At 38.6% G+C, this 24,911-nt stretch overlaps 1 protein-coding gene across 1 annotated transcript in view; it reads right to left on the bottom strand.

The window, feature by feature from the left end:
* The window catches only part of JAG2 (jagged canonical Notch ligand 2), a 71,499-nt gene that overhangs the window by 22,412 nt on the left and 24,176 nt on the right, over positions 1-24,911 (bottom strand). Inside the window, exons 3-8 of the mRNA XM_086749709.1 lie at positions 21,950-22,004; positions 14,899-15,153; positions 13,814-13,874; positions 2,877-3,007; positions 2,374-2,493; positions 214-327 (exon numbers count right to left, since the gene is read on the bottom strand). Of these exons, the coding sequence (XP_086605835.1) occupies positions 214-327; positions 2,374-2,493; positions 2,877-3,007; positions 13,814-13,874; positions 14,899-15,153; positions 21,950-22,004 (736 nt within the window). The remainder of the gene's footprint in view (positions 1-213; positions 328-2,373; positions 2,494-2,876; positions 3,008-13,813; positions 13,875-14,898; positions 15,154-21,949; positions 22,005-24,911) is intronic.

The following is a 24,911-nucleotide window of genomic DNA, read 5'->3' as shown; positions in this document are numbered from 1 at the left end:
TTTTCACAATCTGTAGATCCCAACTGCATCAACTAGATTCTGCTGGCTGCACAGAACTATTAATTTTTTCAGAGGTTCCCCATGTGTAGCTGTTAAAAGACAGATAAGGTAAAAGACTACCACCAAATTCCATACCCACAGAGCATGATTATCAAGTAAGTTGTATCAACCCTTCCAATCCAATGGGTCAGTCATCAGTAAACGCATACCCACCAATAGCACATGTTGGTCCACTCCACCCTGATGGGCAATGACACTTGAAGCCTGAGGAAATTTCATGACAAATTCCACCATTAGCACAGGGATTAGATACGCAAGCATGCTCCGCTAGGAAGAAAGAGAGAAAGAAATTCTTGCTAAATACTCTTCTAATATCAATTAAGGAGAACTTAAATGGTTAGCTACTGTGCTCTGATTAAAGTGACTAAAAGCATGAGCAGTAGAGAGGTGCCTGTACAGAAATCTGGAGCCTCCCTTTCCCAGCTGCTGAGAGCAAGATTCCCGGTAGAAGACTGGAGCAGAATTTTAGTGAAGGTGCATCATCCTTCATATCTACTGACTAGAAAGCCTGAAGACAGACAAGTCACTCGTATCTCAATATGCCAAGAACTAAAGAAGCTCCCCATTAACCTACTGCTTCCAGCCATGCACTTCCACCTCTAGAGTGCTCTAGCACTTTTTTTTTTTTAATTCAGTGAGATAAAACAGATATGCTGTATGTAGAGGTCTGAACAGTAGTAGAAGTTTAGGTCTGTTTAGCTTCATTCTAATACTGTTCCTTGGAAACAGCAAAGTGTAGAGCTACTGCAATTATAGCTAGCACTGCTTGTTGTCACTCCTTGTAGGGCTTTAACACCTGTAGAGGCTGCACTAAGCAACAATCAAGTTGAGGAGGGACAAGTTGTATGCCATCACTTTTGGTATTTTCCCCTCTCAGAAGCCAAGGAAGCTTTTGGACAGAAGCCAACAATTCCCTTGCTAGGTAAGACTTTCTAATTGTTGCTAGCATTTATATTTTTGAATCTTTCTTTCAGTGATGTTATCTAGTTTGCAAACTGAATTTACATTGTCTAGGATGTTAGGTACTAGTACCTAAAGTAGCTCATATACCAATCTACTGCTAATAATCTGTACAGAACTCATCAAATGTACGGCCCTCTTTAGCACTGCCCCCTTGTCTGGAGAGCCAAGGTGCTTCCCCACAACTTTCGGGGCAAGCCAAGCCAAGATTTCATCCATTTTAGCCAAAACTTTGCATCACATTCTACCAGTTGAAGCAACATTCAAGTTTTGATAGCATCATTAATACCATACAGCACTTTATAGACGTTCAAAGACCTACACCCTGATGAATGTGAAAACCTGCTGCTGCTAACAGTTGAGTGACCTTAATGCCAAACAGTTAAAGATAAAAAAACCTGGTTCTTTCCATGTACACTTATAAATATACCAGGGAATAGCAAAATTCAAAGTGAGAAGACTGGGAATATCACATTTAAAAAGAGGATTTAACAATATATCATCTCAAAGAAAGCCACTGCAGAACACCCAACTGAATACTACAGGTAAAAAGTGGAACTGACAGTTTTCATTTTTCTCCAAACATCAAATCTTTAAAGCAAAATAGGAAAGAGATTGTACACTTGCCCTTTTCTCTCCAGAGACAGAGTAGTCAGGAAAAGTGTCCATATACCAAAATAGTCTCTAGTATATGAAAATTTTGGTCTTTGTGTAACACTCACACAGATACACATGAAGAGTAATATGCTTTGCAGTATGGTTGAGATAGGAAGCACTTTTTCATGTTGGATAAATATAGATTTGTTAAACTCTAGTCAAGAAGGCATACTTCATGAGAAATATGGTTTAAATGCTTTCCTCCATTTTGCCAATGGGAGCAGGGAATACACTTAAGTTTTGATTCAGACTAGTCAAGGTGACTCTGTATGAGGGCTTGAACATATTTCCATAGCAGTTAAAACTGCATCATTAATCCAAATCTGTTAAAACTCCTACATTAAAAGATTATTTTAAAAATCAATTTTCAGTTGATCAAAAAGGATAGTCAACACATTCAGGCAGCTAAAAATTGGGCCAAACCCCACCCCCCACAGTTAAAACGGAAGTGTCCATCACTACTACCTTTCTTAGCCATCAGCTTGTATAAGATGCATATTTGCAAGCAAGCCAGAAGAGAAGAAAATGGGTAGCAGGGAAAGGTGCACCTGTAACCCATTTCTATGGGACTATAGCCCAATTGTGAAGAAGCCAAAGGCAACAATGAGTATAGAAAATACCACACAGGTGACTAGAACGTAGCCATGCTTAAAACAGTTTCAGATTTCTGAAGATACATGCAGTATCCAGAAGTACCAATTTCGCAGTTCTTTCCAGAGTAGCCATCTGGGCAAGCACAGCGATATTCATCTGGTTCAGTATTCATACAGGTTCCACCGTTCAGGCAGGGATGGTGATTTCCACAGTAATTCAGATCTGGACAGAGAAAAGCGTCAATCAACAAGAAACATAAATCTCACCATTTTAAACCCTAGTCAGACATACAGACACCTTTTTGGTTTGAGCATCGTTCACCCACATCATTCCCATATTCCATTAGCCAGCCTGCCATTTCATTACTGTCCACAGAAAAAGGAAGAATGAGCAAGAGACAACTGCATGAGTTAGAAGAGTCAGGACTGTTCCAAGCCTTTTGCCTTAAACTTCTTATACTTATGATGTTTAGGCACTGACTTGCCACAAAAGAATTAGGCACAGAAATACTCAGGTAGTTGCACACTAGCAGGAAAAAATTGTTAATGAGTTATCAGTGAATCATGCAACTTCACATATTTTTCCTGTACATTAATGCTAAGTACCTTTGTTACAGAGCAGGCCACCCCAGTTGGTTTCACAATTACACTGCCATGGTTCATTACAGCTCCCATGAGCACAGCCTGGGTAGCGGACACACTCATCACAGAACTGTCCTTGCCAACCATAATGACACCTAAGATGTAAGTTCACATGTTAAAAGTTAGCAACATGATGCTTAATTATCAGCATTACAGGTATTTAGAATACTACACTTACCATTCTCAAGAACAAAGTCAACTGTTCAGTGTGCAACAGATAAAACTTTATTTCTCCTGTTTAGAAAGGACATACTAGTCCTGTTGAATATCCTTACTGGAACTCATCTTGCTCAACTGTGTTACATATCATGGCAACAAATAACACCAAGCACTATGCATTATGAGAACTGTACATAAATTAGTTGTTCTTTCACAAGAAGTCTCAACTTCACATAATCATCTCACACTAGGAAAAAAAATTGTGATTGGTATAAAAAAAGTTGAAGTTGTTCTTCAAAAGGAGACTGCTGGCTTACTGCATCAAGCACCATAGCCTTTTTCTCTCTATGAAGACAGCTTTCAAGATATTAGCTAGTTTGTTCTGGAGTGCTACAGTTTTGAAAGACCAGCGCAGCCAGAGATGCAGCTATCTTCTCACTTTTCTCAGGACTTAGTTTCTCAAGAGAACCCTTTTTACAGATTTATTCTATTATATCCTCAGTGTTCTCTAGTGACATTATGAAAAGGGTGCTTTTTGGAAGAAGGAGAAGAGAGAACAAAACCAAAAGCCATTAATAATTCATTTATTTTAAACATAGTTGAAATTTTATCACAATATTTCTTCAGAGACCAGTATCTTTATGTTATCTGTAACAGAATTCCGCTAACAAAAGCAACTGTTTATGCTACAGGAAAAGCATTGAAGTTTGAAATTTTAAAAAGAAAAGGAAAAAAGAAAAGGACATAAGCGAATGCTTTTTTTTTTTTTAAAAAAAAAACAAACAAACACCAAAAGTATATTTCACACATAGTTTAATAAAAAAAGGAAATAGTAAGCTTGGTCTTTTGGGTCAACCAGAAAAGCCATTCTGCCTGTTATTTTAAGAGTATTTCTTACAAACAATTTATGAGCCATACTAGCAACAAATAGATGCATAAAAACACACTGAATGGGAGCAGAGCCCTAATACTTAGGGGAAAAACAGCATTAGAAAGGAAACTATTTTTTAGATTTAACACCACCATTCTAGCATCAATATGCTTTGAACACCATAAAAGAACACAAATCCTTAAGTCTTTGGGGTGTGGTAAGAGAAGACAAGGAAATGAAGTATAAACGAGGAGTCCTGGTTCCTTGTGAATCAATCTGCTTCCACCATTTCAGAACACCATATCAATCCCCAGACGAACAAACAGGTTATGATGGCAGCATATTACTTAAATTTCTACTATTTACATACGCAGAAGGAATCTAGATGCAGATCTTTGCAAGACGATTTTTTTTTTTAATATACAAAGTTCTAGAACTACTTTGAGTTCTTAGTCCTAGCATCTGCTCCTCATTGAAAACCTCAAAGTTGTGGGATCCCTAAGGACTACCTAGTCCAGAGGCCTCCAATCGCTCATCTAAGCAAGGCTGTCAGAGCCTGGAGAACATAGGTATTTCAGAAACAGCTTTCTTTTGCTGCATTAGCAGTAAGAGGAAACAAATACTGCTCCTGCTAAATTTGATCTCTTCCTTCCTCCTCAAGGACAGAAAAATCTTTTCAGGGGCTGGTAATAAACAATAAAAAAAAAAAAAAGAAAAAAAAAAAAAGCACTGCAACTCACTTTACTGGCTGCAACCCAAATCTCCATCCATGCCAAACCTGGCACTACTGCCAGTGATTCACCATGACTATACTAGCCAGAGCCAACTCCCCACCCACATATAACAAGCATTTTCAAGGGCTGAAAGTCTGCATCACAAAGTAAATAATCACAATAACTCTATTTGTTTTCAATACCCAATGGATAACAAGTTTCTTTGTTTAACACTGCACTGGTGATTAAGAGTGCAAAGAAAAATACCGACACCTTCTTAGAACTTGAAGGTATCTTAAGCACCTACTGGAGTTTGTAGGTATGCTCAACTGCATGAAAATTTTTTCAACAGAAAAGGATTGCTGCTTTTTCATGATATTCACAACAGTCAAAGTTTACTGCTAAAGTCCCCACCAAGCCTGAGGGAAATAATTTCTAGAGGCTAAAAGCAGTCCAAAGGAACACAGTGTTTACAAGTCAAAAGGTTATTATGTGGTAAGCTGATCAGCCTTCAGTTTACAAGGAAGAGTAAATTAGGATTTCCTCTTAAACAGGAAGTCTGGTTGCATCCTACATTAGCAGGTGCTAGAGCAGCTTTAATTCCACTTCCTTCTAAAAAGATAATGTTTACATGGATCTCAGCTCAGCCCTAGAGCAAGATGTGGTCAATAACGTTAATTCAGAAATGGGCACATTGTCATTTAGGATGAAAAGATCAAGCCACAACACAGGGATGAAAAAAGTTTAACGATCCATTATGAGAAGGTCAGAAATAGAAAAGTAGCAACATCTATTAAAAAAAAAAATCAATTACTTTTCAAGTGACAACCACTTGTGTAAAGACAAAAGGAAACTGCTAGTGCAGTTAATGGTGGGCTAAAGTTAATGCTTCCCTGTTCCCCCTCAGTTGAGAATAATTTGTTGAAAGTTTCTGCAATCCTAAATTTTTGCACATCTGAATAAGAAAGAAAGCCAAATTTAGAGAATTTATAAGGATTCCCATTGTTCAACGAACAAAGAAAATTCTTATTGGAATCAAGATTCTACTTCCTTTGTCCTTCCCGTCTGCTGACTTCATCGGCTCTAATTCGTCTTTACAACGAAGCGCACGCAAAACAGAATCAGAGATGGCTTAATCTCAGCCCTTGCTGGGTTATTAGCAGTACAAAAGAAGCTACCATAAATAGATTGTTACAGTTTAGTAACTTCCTGATGGAAGGCTGAAGTACAGGCATCTGCTTCCAGACCAAAATGTCCCTTTAGATCAGGATTAACACAGAGAGAGCACAATAGGAATAGAAGAACAATTGCTAGTTATCTTGAAACCAAGAACCTACAGAAAAAATCCTGATAATTCTGAAGACTTGCTTCACAGCTCCCATTTTTTCTTAGATGAGAGTTTGGTGGCAATAGAAAACAAGAATTTAAATACAAGGCTGGAGGAAGGGGAGGTGACAGGAGTTAACACTAGCTAAGCTTCTAGATAACATTTCAGTCTTGAGATTAGAGAAACTGCAACTGTGCAGGAAAAATACTGTTCTCATTGATAAGTAGATAAAGCCACAATAATTCAACTCATAGTGTACACTTGCTTACAACAAGTAAGCGTGGCTTCAAATAGCTACATTCCAGGACAATCTCAATGTGTTTAAAGTAGTAAATTTAGTATCAAGGAGTCCTACAGAAGCACCTGTCACTACACACAGTTCAAAGATACATATGTACTCAGAGACAGGAGTGGGAAAAGGAGAAAAATATATTTAAGGTTTTTTGCTTTTCTTGGGGCTATTAAAAGAGCTAAATTTGCCAAGTTCAATAAAATAGACTTTTCTACAGAACTATGCTTTCCTCTATGTTCTTCTGAAACAGCTATAATTAAGGAAAAAGCTGATACAGGTCTTTACTTTCCTCTGAGGATGTTTGTCTTATAATTATTTAGTGACTATGTTCAAATTGAGCATTTCTGAATCAGACAACACAAAGTGTTCAAGAAGATCCTGTGTTGCTGTAAATAAATAGATACATTATTTGTGAGTATAATGCTCTAAGCCATCTGGTCCAGTTAGATCTCCTTTGGGCAGGAGGTGGAACTAGATGACTCAAGGTTCTTTCCAAACTCCATGATTTTATGATGAATCCTACAATCACAGAATCAGTGAATAGTATGGGTTGGAAGGGATCTTTAAAGGTCATCTAGTTCAACCTCCCTGTAAGAAGCAGGGACATCTCCAACCCCTTTAAGTACTGTGAGGCCACTATAAGGTCTCCCCAGAGCCGCCTCTTCTCTTCTGCAGGCTGAACAGCCCCAACTCTCTCAGCCTGTCCTCACAGGAGAGGTGCTCCAGCCCTCTGATCATCTTCGTGGCCTCCTCTGGACCCTCTCCCACAGGCCCATCTCCTTATGTTGGGGTCTCCAGAGCTGGACACAGTACTCCAGGTGGGGTCTCACCAGAGCAGAGTAGAGGTGCAGAATCGCCTCCCTCAACCTGCTGGCCACACTTCTTTTGATGCGGCCAGGATATGGTTGCCTTTCTGGGCTGCAAGCACCCATTGCTGTCTCATATTGAGCTTCTCATCCACCAGCACTCCCAAGTTCTTCTCCTCAGGGCTGCTCTTGATTAATTCTCTGCCCAGCCTGTTATTTGTGCTTGGGATTGCCCCGACCCGTGTGCAGGAGCTTGCACTTGGGCTTGTTGAAGTTCTCACAGTGGCAGTTATGGAAGAGTTGTGGAAAGGAGAAGAGATGTACTCAGATCCTGATGGTCTGTAAACCATGGTCCCTCAACACCTTACATGACCTTTCTTATCCCAAAGGAAGACACATGATGCATACCAAAACATTAGGGTACTCTCAATGGTCAGTACTAACTCAGCAGTTTTATACTGTGTTCACACATGATTTATTCTCCTGGTTCAGTCACTTCTGGTTATTTGAGAGTCCTGAACTTTCTGTGCAGAAAGCTCCCCGAAGAAACTTCATATTGCAGGTCTCATCCAATCCCTAATGTACTGTAGTTAACCTTACAAAAAGGTTCATAATACACAAGAACGAAAGGATTACTAAATAAATTAATTCTGTTCTACACCTAGCTACAGAGCTTTGCTAGCACTTAATGCATAAGTACACCTAAAACACTAATGCGAAGGAAATAAAGACTAAACTACTTCTGAAGTGTAGGTCAAAATACGGGACCTAAAAATAAATTTGAAAAATCCTAGGGAGGATATAGGCAAGATGGTATAAGCCTTTAATTACCATAGGTTACACCTCACTTGTATCTAGCAAATCCTACAAAGGTTGGAGTGAAGATCATTGTGACATATTTACACATCATTTTTTAAGCAGGCTTTTTGGAGCGAGCTTCTCCCACTCAGATTTCAAATCGGAAGCTGTGGCCAAAACACTCAATACAGGAAACAAAGCAAAAAGTGACGTTAAGAGCAGAAGCAAAATGCATCATTTAGGGGTGGGGGAGGAATAACCCTCTTAAATGGAAAACTACTAAATTTTCTAATGACTTGAACAGGATGGTGTTGCATAGGCCAGAACAATAGCTTTATATTAGTTATTTACTTAAAATAACTATAAGAAAGTCTGTTTAATCTTTTAAGAGATTAATTGTTGCATGGCAAGCAGCAATATGGTCTGGCTGTTTGGAGATGCTACAATTCTGAGCACCCAGGTTCGATGTTACAGTTAGTATGGTACTTGCTCACTAAGTTTTGTCACAGAAACACTTTCTCCACTTTCCTACCTTTGAAATAAGCATGATAGTTTCGTGAACCAGGGAGGAAAAGATGCTCATTAATGAACTCAAATAATTCAATTACCTGAAAGCTTGTCATCTTTTCCTCTCACCCCACATATTCTTATTAGACTAAAAGATACACACATTTCCCTACAAACATTTTTCTCCTCTAATAAAGGAAGTAATTGAAAGCTAACGTTCTCACTCCAGTACTATTTTAGAGTTCTGTGAAGGAGTTGATAGAGGGGATGGTTCAAAGTGGTTTACCCAGAACATGCAGGGAAAGGCTGCTCAGTTAACTTTCAGTAAGTGGCTCTAAGGGTGTGTCTGTATTTGCATTAGTTCACACCAGAAGCATGCTTTATAAGCAGGCTGCCTGATCATTCCTGTTGGTGGTGTGTTGGTTCACATCACAGAGCTGTTTTGGAACAAAGCAATTTGATTCCCTTTAGGTTAAACTAAGGTAACGTAAGTCAACGTATGCCAGCAGCACACCTAATGTCTTCCAGCTGCAGACAGACATTCAGTTCAGAAAAATAAAAGAGAGCAGTGTTTTTAGAATGGGTATTGGGTTCTCAACACTGCTTCGACCTACTGTTCTAATTTGTCTGCACTACCTGCTGTCATAGACACAGGTTAGAAACTACTATGTAGTTTTACTTTCTGTACACCTGCTCACATTCTTCTGGCAGCAGCATCCACCTTTAGGAAGTATTCTGTGCCTTTCTACCCATTCACCATCCAAAGAAGTGAGTGTAGAGTGTGCCTCAGTTCCTCAAGCAATAAAGAAACAAAACATGGGATTCTTTTTTGTCTAACTTAGTATGTGTACTTGTGAAACACTTGCCAACAATCCCAGGAGGCTTACCACTAGAACAGAAAAAAAGCCATGAAAAAAGTATACTGGTTATGAGAACAGGCAAGAAAACTTATACAATGAGACACACAGCAATTGTAATAATTTTGCAGGTTCTCTGAAACTCAAAGCTGTGAATGTGATATCTTGTATTAAAGAGGAGTTAGGAGAAGATGTCCAGGTACTGGTACCAAGTACACTCCTGCAGGGCCAAGCAATAGCCCTACGCTCTTAAGGGATCACAGCTAGTCCGAGATAGCAGGAAACGAAATGGTCAGATGCCACAGCAGCACTCAAATGAGACTTCTTCTGGTTTACCGTTCAGAGCACCTTATGAGATTTCTCATAATCTGAGCACTTACGAGATTTCTCATCATCCATTCTGGAACAATTACGGAAAGAAGTCACATTGTTTAGATCTGCTCTTGATAAGTCCTGGTTAGCCAGTAATTAATCTGTGAGCATTTTCTAGATGTTTAGAAGTGGTATACCTGCTTCAGTGTTCTTTTGAGATTTCTGATCTAGCTAGTAAGGAAGTTCTCCATCTCTTACTTTCACTTAATTTTTAGAAGCAGTCATTGTATTTTTTTCTCTTTTTTTTCAGTCCTCTAAGACCTTTTGTTAGTCCTCTACAGTCTTTCAATAACAACCTGCCTTGAGATGCCTCACCAGATCTCATTGTATGCAAGTTTGCAAGAATCCAGCTGCTTCTTTAAGTTTAGGTAGAGTTCCCCAATGCACGTTAAGCATGTTATCCACCCAAATGTCATGAAAACACAAGCGAGAGATTAGTGGTATTGGTAGGTCTCCTACTGAAAAGGACAGGAAGACTATGCAAGTTTTAACATTTAACAAAGGATCTCTAGAAGACTATTACACTCCCAAAACTCCAGGTAGTTGGAGCTTATTTTGCAATTCAGGGTTTTGTTCCTGCATCTCTGTAAAGAAAGTACTGAATAATAGTTGAGCAGGTTCTGACCCTTATACTGACAGATTAGGGGAGCAAAATCACTTGGGATAGGCCTACAGCACCTGCAAGCACTGCTGGACACAAGAAAACAGCCTTGTAAGTAGGGCTGAAGAGGAATACAAGGACTACAAAAGGCATGGCACTGGAAAGGAAGTTTGAAAAATCGGTTTCAACAGATACACATAAGATACGTGATTAAGTAAAAACAAACAATCACCACTGTGAAACCACAATTTTCTCATATATAGTTCAAAAGTAGTCCTAGGGTAAGACAGTTCAAAGCACACAGATTGAACAATTTACTTACTTTAAAAGTTTTTAAAACTCTATGCTTGCTTTGTTCACCTTGCATAAATTCACATTAGAGTACTACTAACAATCCTATTTCTAATTTGTTTCAGTTACTCCAGACATTCTAAAGGAATTTTTGTATCACAGTTGTGGGAAGACTTGCATTCCCCAGGATATAAATTATTACTTTGCTGAACTGCCTCCACAATGACAAAACCTATCACCTAGACCAAGTCATACCACAGAATTATTTCCTACACCTTGTCATTTTGAGACATCAGGTCATCCCCTTACTTACTTTCCATTTCTTTAATGAAAGCTCAACAAAAGAAATGGTGAACTTCACAACATCGTAATTTCCTCAAAACAAGAGGCACATAAACTTGCCCAACAGATGATGTACAGTTACAGTTAACGGCATATCCTTTATTTACACTCTGCAATCGTTTAACTACTTTTAAGACCTGTTTTTGGTATAACATTTAATCCAAGAACAGCTCTAAATTACATTGGCACATCAAAGCATGGAGAGTAGATCCTTGCTATGGGAGTTAGGCTGAAGGCTCAGAGCCATTGCTTAAGTTACCTGCATGTTCACACAAGTTGAAGATAGAAACGGTTTTCCAACTTTTCTATTTATAAATGCCACTGTAGATTTTGGCAGCCAAGTAGCTATTGGCACCAGTAGGTTTCCATACATCTCACACCCATGTTTTTCTCACTTTTTCATTTTCTTTCTGAATTAAAAAAAAAGGACATTGTTTTCACCTGTTAAATGACAGTGGCAACTGTCCAAAAACCAGGATGAAGGAATCTAGATTACAATTCAATAGCACCAAACATAGCAGTTTCTTTTAAATAACAGCTTCCTTTGTACTACTAAAGATAAAGGTCATGTCTGTAAGCCTTGCTTATTTTTAGTTCAGTATCATTTTTCTACAGAAAGTATTATCCATTTGGGTTAAAAGCAACATTTCTAATATAGCCTAATAACGATTACAGAACACAAGTTAAAGATATTTGTGTGAACAAGCTCAAGCTACCAAATCACACTTAAAGAAGTAGCCAAGAACCTCCTGCAATACTGGAAATAGAGAGGCCATAGATAAAAAGGCCATCATTTTCCTTCACCCTACTGATCACAGACCTATCACTTCAGCAGACAGGCTCTAAGAAATGAGGCAGATGACATACAGTTCATCTGAAATGTTAAATCCCTTATTCCTTCCCCCAGTACTTTTCTTCAGATGAGAGAATCCATCCAACAAAAGTGAAAATTCTAGTCAGAGTTCTTCACTAGACTCAACATTGTTTCTGTGTGCTTTGTTTAGCTGGGCAGGTTAGAAGGGGGCATCTAGACTTCTAATACTAGATGCTTCTTCATATCAGTGACATGCTGCAAGGAAGGGCTTTGCTTATTGACAGACACCTTAAAAGAGGCACCATAGCCACCCAGCTCCCATTTTCAAAGGTTTTGTATTCCCTTCTTTGAACCTTCCTCCTCCTCTCCAACTTCCATCGTCCCAGATACAACTGGTAAGGTATAGAAATGAAAGCTAAAAAGGAAACTGCACCACCCCCTCCCGCCTCCCCCCAAAAGGGTACTGTTTTGTGTTTGCTTAAGCCTGTTGCTTTTCCACCTTTATTCAAAAGCTCCTTGCATTGAAAAAACAAACAGTCACGGGCTCCTAGGACACTCCTTTGATACCTACAGGACTTCAGAAAACTTTACATGAATAAAAAAATCATTAGAGTAGGTTGTAAAGCGGAAAAATGTGTTCTTGGAAGGCTCAAGAGAAGGAGTACTTCTTAGGCAGAAGTGATGCTGGCCCAGCTCTCAACAACAATCAATCCACCAAGAGCACTAGAGGCACACAATACTTGAAATCACAAGCAAAATATTTAATGATATTAAAAGATCCCAAATAACGTTAAATAGAAATTTTTTACAAAAAGTAAAAAGTTGGTTTAAACATCTGCTTTTAAAAAAACCCCACACCACCTAATATAGGTTTTATGGCTCTTAAGAAGTAAAACTGCACATGCACTGAAGCGTACTGTACAGTACTTCATGTACTGTACAGTACAGTTTTCAGTCAGATTTCAGAGCTACAACACACCAAATCTTCTACAAGTCAGCAGCATCTGATTTAAGACTTACTTTGTTATCTGCCATAACCCACTGTCAGAAACTTCAGGCTCTCCAGCAGGATAGGACCTGTTTGCATGTCAGCTGCCACAGCTCATAAACTGGCAATCCAACCCCAACTTAGCTCGAAGCCCAGCAAAGCTAAGTGACCTGCATCCTACTTCTGCCACTTCTGTGATGACTGCAAGTAGTTACTAGTAGGAGGATGAAGCAAAACTGCGTTAAACTATCACAGCCTGCCACAAATGCTATCTGTCAGCACTCAGGAGTTCTGGTAGCCAGTTCAGCTTCACATCATTCCAAGCAAGCAGATTCAGAACAGCTTACAAAGGAACCACTGCACAAATCCACTCTTCCAATGATGTATACAACTCTGATCACAAACTCAAGATCCCAAACTTGCAAGTAGACCTGTCCCATTTTCTTCATAAACCCATGTAAAAGTAACACCTGTTTCCCCTTGACCCACCATGTTGGATGCCTGAACTTTTACAAGAAAACAATCAACTTTTCTTGCTATCACAGAGGCTACTTAGGCTCCATCACCAAGTTAAGGGAATATTTCAGACTGTTCTCTCTGATTTAGGGATGAAAACACATTCACTTAGGGTAGAAAGTTTACGTTGGGGTTGCTATTGTTATCTACATTACACCAAAAAAAAGAAAAAACAACCCTTTTTTTTCTTGGAAAAGCTAAGTTTACTATAGTTTGGTGATCAAATATATATATACTCAGCATTCTAGCACTGTGAGCATTTCCTAGTCGTAACAGTCCAAACAGCAAGTTCCCCTTTTTATTTGAGGGACAAATAATACAGAGATCAAAGTTCCTAAGGATTTTGGAAAAGAAAAAAAAAATTATTCTCATTTGATAAAGGCATAGTTTTTGATCACATGAAGTAAATTTGTTCAGTCCTAGATGTGCAAAAAATAGAATATGATTGCAAAACAGTCTGAAGTATATGCAATTCTTACACATATGAAATCTAGTTCAGATCTACTTCCATCAATGCTTTTGTATAAAGTTTTTCCCATTTTAAAGTAGACTTTTTAAAAGCAGCAACACACAGAGACAATGGTAGCAAGATCAGTACTAAAAAAAAAAAAAAAAAAAAAAGGAGATACTCAAGCATGCAGACTTACTTGCACTCCCCAGGTGTACTGCAACCCCCATGGAGCAAATTACATCCTTGTTTACATACAGCTGTAAATAGAAAAAGATTTAGGCATCAGTCTGGGCAGCTAGGTAGCTGCTAGTACAGCGGCAACCTGGAAGCTAGGGTTTCTGTCATTTAGCCTATTTGTCACTTGTGCAAAGCACACAGTCTTTTGCCATGTTCCAATAATGTTGCTTTCAGCTACCTGTTTCACAAAACACAACTCCACTACAACTGTTTATGAAAAAATAACTTAAGGTGACTCCTTGAAAAAGTTGCTACCAAATAGGTTTGCAGCAAGGGCGTCAGCACTGAAACATTTATCAAATACAGTTATTTTTTTTTAAACCTAGTTTTAGACTGGTATTATGCTGGAAGTCCCAAGCTTCAAAAGATACACATGATCTTGGATAAGCCCTAATAACATTCTGATCTCTCATTAACAGGCTTTTTACCAAAAAGAAAGAGAAAACAACGACAAGAAGCCCTCAACAGAAAGAAGAGTACGTCAAGTAATTTTAGCACTAATTACTCACTGAGACTGAAGGCAAAACACAAAGATTTGATTGAGTGGTACATTAAAAAGGATGACTGCACTTGAATTTCTGTTCACATTAAGAGCTATCAAAGAACTTTCAGCTTTGCATACATTACACTTAAAACTTCTTCATTTGTGAAAATACTGTTAGAAGGGCATTTTAACAGGATTAAAGTCTACAGTATTATGGACATGATCACTGTTCAATAAAAATCTTACATTAACAGATGTATTACATCATTTTGCTTTGAAGTAACACCATCATTGAATAAAGTAAATTAGTAAAAAAAATGTTTCACTATTTTGAATCCTAAATTTGTTGTGTAGCTGCCATAGCACACATCACAAACAACACTGTAGCCTGCCCTGGGCTCTGCTCTCCACACAGGATGTTTTTTCAAGGATTTATATTTAAAGGGCAAAATGTTACAATTAATGTGCTACAGCACCAACACTACAGAAAAACATACTGCAGTTTATACCTATTATATATACACATTAGAGCTAGTCTACAATGAAGCAAACAATACTACCTTGTTTACATTCTTCTCCCATCCAACCTTCCATGCAGGCTTTGTTTCCATTTTGATCACATGTGTAGTGACCAACAAAATCATCTCGAGGGCCACAAAATTTATTGCACAGGGCACTGTAGTAATTTTCATCACACTTCACTCTTATTTGTACTTCAAAATGGGCAACGGGACCATTAAATTGTAGTGTCTTCCATCGATCTTCTGGGTTGATCATGCCAGCATGTGCCACTCGTTCTATTAACAGGTCTTCACCTTTTAGAGAAAGGTAAATGCAAGAGGTGGAGAGTTTGATAGCACACAAGACCACAGAACTTGAAATCAAAAGTATTCAACTGCTTAAGAGAAAAATGTAGTAAAGAAAATGTTAAGATGATAAAGATCTACTGTATAACTGAATTTTCCTTTGCCTTGCAAAGTTCATTACAGGAAGGCCAATTTAAAAGTGTCCCAAAGGAAATATTAAAAAACCCTGGAACATAATCTATAGGAAATAGCTTATTTTTCAAGGCTGCCAAACATACCACACCCACATGCTGACAACCAGCAGCTTTATCTTGATCTGAGGCTCTTTTTGCCTCCTTTTTGTTCTTATAAAATTGCAAATTCTGCATAACCTAGTAGCTGAGATATTAAAGGTCTCTGGTGCAAGTTTAATTTTAAAAATAAAGCAAAACATACCCAATTTGCTGCAAAATTACTGAGCAATAGTAAATGCTCTGGCAGGCTTGTATTATGTATGCAAACTAGCTTTCTTCTATTTTATCATTCTCTCTACAGCAAAAGCAAAATATCTTTAACAAGCATTTCATAGAACACTTTGTGCAGCTAGTATTTAACATTTTGAGAAGAAACACACAAATGAACCCAGGATTGTCAAGGGGCCGTTCTCAACTCTGTACCCTGCTTATCCTTATCCCCAGTGGGACTACTGATAATTATGATCACTGTTGTAATACACTCTATAACCACCCTGCCTTGCCCTCACAGAAAGCAGCAGCACTGTTATTGCCAGGCTCCATTAACCAAGACCAAATGTGCACAAAGAATAAGCCGTCACATGGGAGAAGAGGATTCTAAGCTATAAGATTATGGAACTGCCAACACAAAGTACTTCCATTTTTATGAATATCCATTTTGTATTTATCAATTTTATTCTTGGTATAGAAGCTTCAGTACTAGGAGATGAGATGCAACTATAGTCAGTACAATGAAATGATACAATTGCTTCAGTAAATGTCAAGAATAAGCAAAGCACGGTAAGGATAAAGGTAGACAGTGAGTAATCCCACTGATAGGAGTCTTCAAATGTTTTCACTATTCAAATCTGGTAACATCCTACTGCAAGAGTTTTTCTAGGTGAGTCTGCAAGCTGCAGCTAGAACTACAAGCACTATTTAAGGACAAGAAAAAGGTACAGAAGCTCCACTTGTATACATTAATTTCATACCCATTTATGAAACAGCTACAATATTGCCAGCACAGAGCTTCAGTGTTTGGTTGTTTTTTTTTTTCAAAATAAAGATTCTTTAAAACATAGGCTGAAAGAAACAAAGAACCAAAACCTTGTACACAGGAAGAGGCTGTAATGGTAGTGAGATAAAGTCTAAACTTCAGATTATTAATAATATAAAAACACACCAAGCTGTTAGCAAGCAATACTAAACTCATTTTCAGCAAATGTGTTTCACCTGCTTACTTTCTAGAACTCATTAGCCTAATCAGTTTAGAAAATAAAACCAAAAGCATGCCTGTTTCTCACCTTGGAAGTTATTGACAGCATAAAGGTATCGCCCGTGCATCTGTTACCAAAGCTGCACTTCCCCCTCAGCACGTAAAAACTCGAGACAATTTTCAGTCACTCCAACATTAAACGAAAAGGGAAGCTACAGAAGCAGTGGGCTCTGCAATGCATTTTATTATCTTAACATCTCTTTTCAAAGCTTGCTTTTACCATAAAAGTCTTTCCTCTTAAAATTAAGTAATATTGAACTAAAAATAAAGCTGCTTTAATTAAGCACTGAAAGGTTCTCCAATTATTAAAAGCTCAAAGTATCTCTCTGCTTTAATATTAAAAGCAGTACTGCCATGTATAGGCTACAATTCATGCTTGCCTAGACTAGTGTGCATAAAACATTTTCTGTCTAGACAAGGCACATGCTGAAGTCCATCCCTGTTCTTTAACTCCAAGATTCCTGTATGTGAACTCCTCTCTCATCCAGCAGCAACGTGGCCAGTGTAAGAATGAACAAGAAATCTGCAAGCTAGAAAAGTCTGCCTGCATTTTATTTTTGACTGAATTGGATATCTATCATACCACCAGTCACCATTAAAAGCTTCAGTATTAGATTCGACATCCTTTCATAACCTTATTCTTCTCTAAAGACTATTGATCTGAAAGCTCGATGAAAAAATATGAAGGAAAAATGTTGAATCACTGGATGGTCAAGGAATTTGAACAAATAGCAAATATGCATTATAGAGCTATTTTCCACCTATAAGCAACACAGACTCTTTAAAAACAGCTGCAACAGCAACTGCTGTAAAAGTGCTTCCTCAAAGTGTATCAGATGGACTAAAGAACAGGTCCTGACATTAAAGGAGTGAATTATATAATTAAAATCTTATCAAGCATTTTCAGGCCAATGTAGATTCATCACACAGTTAAATAACTGGAACAAGCATCACAGCTATTGCAAATACAAACAGCAGAACAGTTCTCTTCATACCTGGGGTCGAGAACAGGGGAAATAACCCAATACTGGTTTTTTTTGTTGTTGTTGGTTTTTTTTTTTTTAAAACAAACTTTATCTTTACAAACTCCTCTGAAAAATAATGTATTCTAGTCTTAAGAGCTTTTCCTCTGCTTATATCAGTAAAAGTAGGGCTTAACACCTAAATAAGTAAGCCAAATAATTTACCCTGAACCACAAGAGGCATCAGGAAATCAGCTCCAAGTCATTTAGTTTCTAATACTAAATTCTTAAGTACCAAAACATGAGAATTCTGCTTTACTTTGAATTTAAAACTGATACCAAATAGAAGGTGCATCTTCCAAAGAGATCTGTAATCGCAGGGAGGAACATGTTTGTCAAGGTTCCTCCTTCCTCCCCGACAAAACCAAAGTGTTTCTGAAGATATTCAGTCTCTCACACTTAACTGTTTTGATGAGACAAGTTTGCTCCCTGCATCTGGTTTACCACTAAAATTCACATTAGGAACTCACACACATTACTTTTAGGCCTTAGTAAAGGCAATGATCTGCATTACTGAATTTGTCTGGTTATGGGTCAAAAAAGCAGCATACGCCGCTCTAATCTCCGCCTCACACACACTCCTCAGAAGCAATGGGGCTTCTTGGTTACAAAGAAGTTTTCTACAAGTCTCTGGGAAAGCAGATAGTGGCACAGATGTCTGCATAAAAGGAGATGATGGTTAAAAGGTGGTTCTTTAATTAAGCAACTGATTTCTGGAAGAGGAATCCTTATATGAAGAGTAATTAACTGTAACTGTGCAATCAGGAACCATGACTAGACTTAAATAAGAGCATTGCTCATCAACACACTAACTTTTAACAGAGGTCAGACATTCCCAACAAGCCACTCTCAAGGCAATACAAAAGGCAATGCTGGCAGCCGTTTGCAAGGAACCACACGCAGTAGCATAAGAACTTCATGCCCAAAAGGAACAGGAGGTACCCTTCTCAGAAAGCGCATTGTCTTCAGTCTTCAAGCAACCCTTTCAAAAAGCCATAAGGACAGATTAGTCTCCTACAGACTAACATCAAAGAGGAAGTGAACCACTGCATCCTCGTAGTAGACATGTAGTCAAATGGAAAGTTACTTTACGGGTGAAGATGTCAGCTTGCTTTATAATGGCAGCACTGGTTTAGGCATTGCCAAGACCTCTGCTATAGAACTACAAGTCTGCCAAGTCAAATGACTTACCTGGAAAACTGCATGAACTGCTGTGACAGATGACAGAGAACAGGCCCTTTACAGTGACTTGGTATCTAAGGCGGTTTCCTTTCCCCCTCCTCCACCCTCACAAAGCAAACAAGCGTTAACACTATACCACCACAAGCTTCCCTCCAAGCCTACCCGGCTGCACCCAGGAGGAAAAGAGTGCAGGAGTGGTTCAGGAATCAGGGTTCGAAAGCCCCTCTCAGAGTTTGTAGTTTGAGGTAAGTACTGGGCAGACTTGTTCTTGAGGTGGTACTTCACAGGTCTGCTCTGAGCACCCTTGCCTTGCTTTCAGTGGGTGCAAGGAAGAATACAGGATGCTAGGACAATATAGGGAGGGAAGAATGACAACTGTTCTAAAACCTTCAAGTTGTTCACTGGAAACCCCCCCTCTTTCCAGGTTTTGGGTTTTTGTTTGGAGTTTTGTTTTGTTTTTAATAAATACCCACTTGAAAACCCAAGCAGGAAGACAGGACCTGCATTTAACTTTCAGCCTTACTTGTCTCCATTAAAGGAAAGCAAAACCTGACTTTGGAACTAATTAATCAGCTTATAAACAGACTCTGGCAATTACTTCAATTAATCTTTCTTACACTAGCAACAGAAGACACACACGTAACCTGATCCAGAGATCAGCTCACTGTTCAGGACAAGACAACGAGTTCAGCTTTCCACAGATACTCTCTTTACTCCTCTAGGATACAGATATTTGTCTTTCCTCTGGAGGAGTTGCCATATTCCCTTTCCTATTCTCTCACATAAAATTTTTTTTACTGATCTGTCCCTGTTTGGCAGTTCAGTAGTACTTGCAGAAATACAAGGAAGCACCTTTGCATCTTGACAGATTCACAAGGCAAAAATCTACTAAGAATTCCCTGCCAAGACCACTCAAAAAAAAAAGTTTCAATATTAAGGAATTCTTCATAGAAGTTTAAATTGCAGCATGGCAAAGCAATATATCTCTATCATGGAATCAGTAAACAGACTACAGAAAAATTTAACCAAGACAAGCCAGTATTCTGCCAAATTATAAGCCAAGAAAGCCTTCTAAATTCACATGACAAGCCTTCTAAGTTTCAAATGCAATACAACTTAACAGCACCTCTCTGGCAGCATACATTAAAGGGAAGTTCACCTTCCATGAGCAGTTTCTCTTGAGATTGAAACTGTAATCTAACACTTACATAGACTTCTGTAGCTCATGGAAACTGTTAAACTAAGGAGATGGCCCACTGGGCCTCCAAAAGACACTATATATCCTGTGTCCTAAAGTTTGGGGTGGGAGGCAGAAGTGGGGAAGACATCAACGCAAGTAAATGCATAAAAAGATTTGTTAGAGCATGTTAAAAAACCGAAAGGCATAAGAAAGACTTAACACAAGCCTAAAGTGACTGTCCCCTTATCAAGCACATTTTCAAGGAGCTGGATTTCAAAGCTACTGATCTGCAAGAGGATTCTACAGATTCTAAGACATAAACATAACAAGTTAGAAGAGCATTATTTATTAATTAGCTTATTAAAACCCAAAATTCAGCACTTAAATGCCTACAGATCTGTTTTGCAGGACAGGCTCTTCACGTTTGCCTCCATCTGCACCATCTCATCAGTTGACCTGCCATCTAGAACTAGGGCATGAATATGCCAATATTTGTTGTGCTATCTGCCTCTAGGTAAATTATTCCCAAGCTGGAAGCTATTTAAAGGAATTAAATTCATGTAGTACTTTTTGAACACAGCATTCAAGAGGACATGTCCAATTTGTTGCTATGTAGGATATCTAAACTTATTCAAGATTCAGGCTTACTCTGCTCAGCTCACAAGATCTCATTTTGAACACTATGTCCAGGCTTTGGGAAGTGCCATTCAAGAAGGCTGTAGACCAGCTGAAGGGTTGCAGCAACATGAATTACCAGAGATCTAAAGAAAACATACCTATTAGAAAAGGCTGAAGGAACTGTTAAACAAGACAAAAGAAGCTTAATTCTAACAGAGGGAGAGCTTAGGAACAAACTGCAGACTCATCATTGGAGATGGAGTACGTTAGGAAAACCTCTAACTTAGGAAAATCTTTCAGGAAAATGCAAGTAGGACTGATCCCAATCTTCAAGGAAAAGGACCTTGAAATGCTAATACAGCCTTAATATCAATTGAGTTTTGCCAGTTTTTTTATGCTTGATGCATCTTGATAAGGATGGTCAGTGAAGCAGCAGAGAATGGAACCTGTAATTAGAAACTGATAATGATTTGAGACATAAACCTTTGCTATCTTAACATCCAAACACTTATGTTCCTCTATATTGATCCCAGCCAAGATTAAATAGTCCATCATTAACCACAATGAGAATCTGAAGTTCACTTAACACTTGTAGCCAAAAGCATTGATTATTTGAAGACAGGTGTGTGAGCCATGACCAAAGAGTAGGTTCAAGCTGGAGTCCTATGTTAAAAAACAACACAGCAACCAGCACCTTCATACTATTTTGAAGTATTTTTACAATAATCTTGCTTTTCCTTCAGATCAATAGCCCTGCTCTGATACTGAGTGTTAGCATATACAAACCAGAAATGCAAGGTAACTTTCAGTACTTGAGGAGAAACAAAAGGAGAAGGAATCATACCATGATTTAGAACATCCATTTTGTTTCACCAAAAACATCAAGCATGGTTTCCGTATGGGAAACAAGAATGCTTATTTGTTTACATGATCATGAAAAGTATTGCACAACTTGGTTATGGGTAAACTGAGGAGAATTTAAAGTGCAACTCTACAGCACAGACAACTTTGCTTTAAAAAAAAAATATAGGGCCTACCATAACTTTTAAACATTTTTTAAAGCTAAATTTAAAGTCATGTATTACAATGTTTACTTACTATTGTCCATTCTTTTTCCTATCAGTAATAATTTTTCACAGTTCCTAACCCAACATTCAACACTTGGATTTGTACATGCCCTTTACTTAAATAGCAGGCTTGCATTCAGACTGATTTGGAGGGATGGCTAATTACAGCACACCATTTCCCCCCTCCCCAAGCTGTCTACATACAGCACAGAGTAAGTGAAAGTTGCAAGTTTTACATAAATACTCACCAGATTTTGTACCATTATCCCAATCCCATGCTTCTATTATTAACGTGAATGATCTCTGAAAAGAAACAAGACACCAGTTAGATAATAATAAAAAAATCGCTGTTACACACCAGACAAATTGTGATTTGGAATAAGCAAATATTGCTGTTAAAAGAAAGCCAAGTGAAAGCAGTTAAAAATTTCACTTCTCTGCTGTCATGTGAAAGTTTCTCTGTCATCATGTGAAAGCCCTTGAAGGCATCTTCTCAAAAGCACGAAACATAATAGCATTAAAAAATGTGGGGCAAAGCACACTAACAGCAAAACAAAAAACATTCCCCCCTACACACCAAGGACTGAATTATTTTTATTATTATTGTTCTCCTCCCACTGCATCTAATTCTCAGCTTTGATCAGCCACAGAAATCCTTTTCAGAAGAAGCTGTAAAAGGTTTGAATGAAGTGAAGGGTTCTGAACATTGGAAAACAGCAAGGATATTTAAGACTTAAGCAATTGAAGATTAAAAAAAAGGAATAAAGTCAGAGCCATCCTTTAGGAAGCACATGAGAGGCCAGTCTGCGTAACAGACAGCTTTTTCTAGAAAACAGCGAATCTGTCTAAAGAAGAAATACACGAAAAGCTACCCTGCATCTATATTTCTCATGAAAGGGGTACTGTGAAAAATGGACCTGCAGAAGACACAGCAGCAACAAATTGTGAAAGGAAGCACACTTGGTAGTATACTTCCCCCTGAGGAAAAGAGAAAAAGCGTAACTTCAGACAGTTAAAATGACTTGGAAAAAACCATGAAGGCTTTACTTCACTGAAACAAGGATTCAGGCCTTTTTTTTCTTGGTTTTATGACCTTGTATACAAGATAGATGTTGATATTAAAATACTAAACTCATGTAGAAAAAAGTTACCTTATGTATACACGGAATGGTTACCTGTTTTAACAATAGTAGCTGTCAAACCCTTCAGCTTTGATATTTTCCAACTTGTCCAAGTCAACATTGAGATTCTCACATACATTTAAAACCAAGGAAAAAACCTCCAAACCCAGAGTTACTGCACCACTGTCCTAAACCCCTTTATGCTTAGAGGCAAGCCACACCAAAAACTAAAGCTCATTAAATACAGCAGAGCCAAGCCTTAATGTGCACAAAATTCACAGGCTAACGATCTATGAATTCATATGGACCTGGGGACATTCAGCCAAGAAATTACAGCACTGTCTTAGGAAGAGGATTATGTAAAAATTCAGCTACCTTTCACAGGGTGCTTTGGACTATATTACTGTTACATCAAGATACATGCTATCTCAAAGTAAAAGTGTAAATCCTTTGTATGCCCCTCGCCTTCCCACAAAGGAGGGCTGATTGTAACACTGAAATCTCCCTATTTTAGAATAGCAGCAGCACAAACAAAATAGATCAGCGCAGCACCCTAAGCAGAACGACTCTGCCTGAGGTCCTTCACAACTACAGCAAGAATCAATCTATTCAGAAATGAACTTAACTAAGCATGTATTTTTCTACTGCTTAGTTACATTAACACATAAACCACAAGCTACGCCTTTGAAAAATGTTTTCAGCCTTCAGACATATACTAGGGAAGATTTTCCATCACTGAAACACAGGAAGGTTTAGAGGTAAATAGTTAGACTACAGTCAAGGAAGGAGGGAAAAAGGAAGCTCAGCCGCGACTACAATGGACAGAGGCATACTTGGGCTTGAGCTGCCTTTGGAAACGAACAACCAATGGAGATCAGCTGAGAAATTAAAGGCTTCTATTTCTGAGGTATGACAGCATAGCACAACTCAACTCCACAATTTTTTTTTTTTTGTAAACAAATGTTAATGGAACATCTCAGTAGCTTCACCCTCCAACTCCCTGCTCTCCCCTGCCCTGCAATCTCAGCATTTAGGGAAGTAGGACAGGATCCTACTGTATTCTGAAAATACTACCTGCCACCTCTCCTAAATTGCTACGTGAAAAATAAATGTAATGTGAATAGTATCAGAAAATAAGTACTATATAGTATTGCCTAATATTATTCTCTGGTAATGCAAGTCTCCTACTTCAGGTCAAAATTAAAAAGTGTTAACCTAGGCAAAATTCTGCAAATCAGTGCACAGCTCTGTTAGCCACCACCCCTGCTTTTAACAACTGATCTTCTGACATATCCCTCAGTTCTCTTGTGTTCCACTGATTTGTATTAGAAGAACAAAATAGAGCTCAAGTGCTTCCAGATGTCTACTTACTAATCTTATGTAAGTGCTGGTCTTTCCTGCAAATGAGCTGTTGCATCTGACTGCCCACACAGGCTCAGGCAGAAAAAAAAAAAAAAAAAATTAAGCTGGACTTGCTGTCTTAGGAAACAGATTGGTCAACTATGCCTTCCCGTTATTCCATTTAAAAGTAGATTTGTATCTTTGCCTAGGATACTAGGGAATGTTTGTGGGTGAAGAGAGCTCCACGCAATGCACTGCTCCACCATGCACATGCTGAAAGATGTGAATAGGCATAGAGAGGCATTCTACCGATTTTAAGGTGCTTGAAATAAGGAGTCCCACAGCTCCAGTAGCAAATCTGACCACCTAAGCTGGTGTAGACTCCGGATTTGAAACTTGTAAGCAACTATGACCAGTGGACAGCTGCTCTTCCAAGGTGTGGAACAACTGAATTTGTGGCCAAACAGCTGACCTCTGCAGCCCGCACAGCTCCTGCTGCCTCCTGGTGGCACACGGGGCAAGGACACAGCTCTGCAAGCCCCAGGTTGCACAGGCCTGGTTTCAAGCATTTGCTTTTACCCTCCTGCCACTGGTGGCCACCAACATCTATAAGCCCATCTATAAAAAGCTTAAAGAACATACATAACAGACAAGAGCTACACTATTAAATCCTTTCACTTACTGGCATCCTATAGCCTCAGTTTCCCCATGTCTACTTCTGGGCTAACAAGCAAGCACTTGGCTGTTT

The sequence above is a fragment of the Chlamydotis macqueenii genome, chromosome 5 (genome assembly GCF_036417535.1).
Source record: "Chlamydotis macqueenii isolate bChlMac1 chromosome 5, bChlMac1.mat, whole genome shotgun sequence".
Classification (NCBI taxonomy): domain Eukaryota; kingdom Metazoa; phylum Chordata; class Aves; order Otidiformes; family Otididae; genus Chlamydotis; species Chlamydotis macqueenii.
The sequence above is the reverse complement of the archived record's forward strand: the minus strand, read 5'-3'. Positions and strand labels throughout refer to the sequence as shown.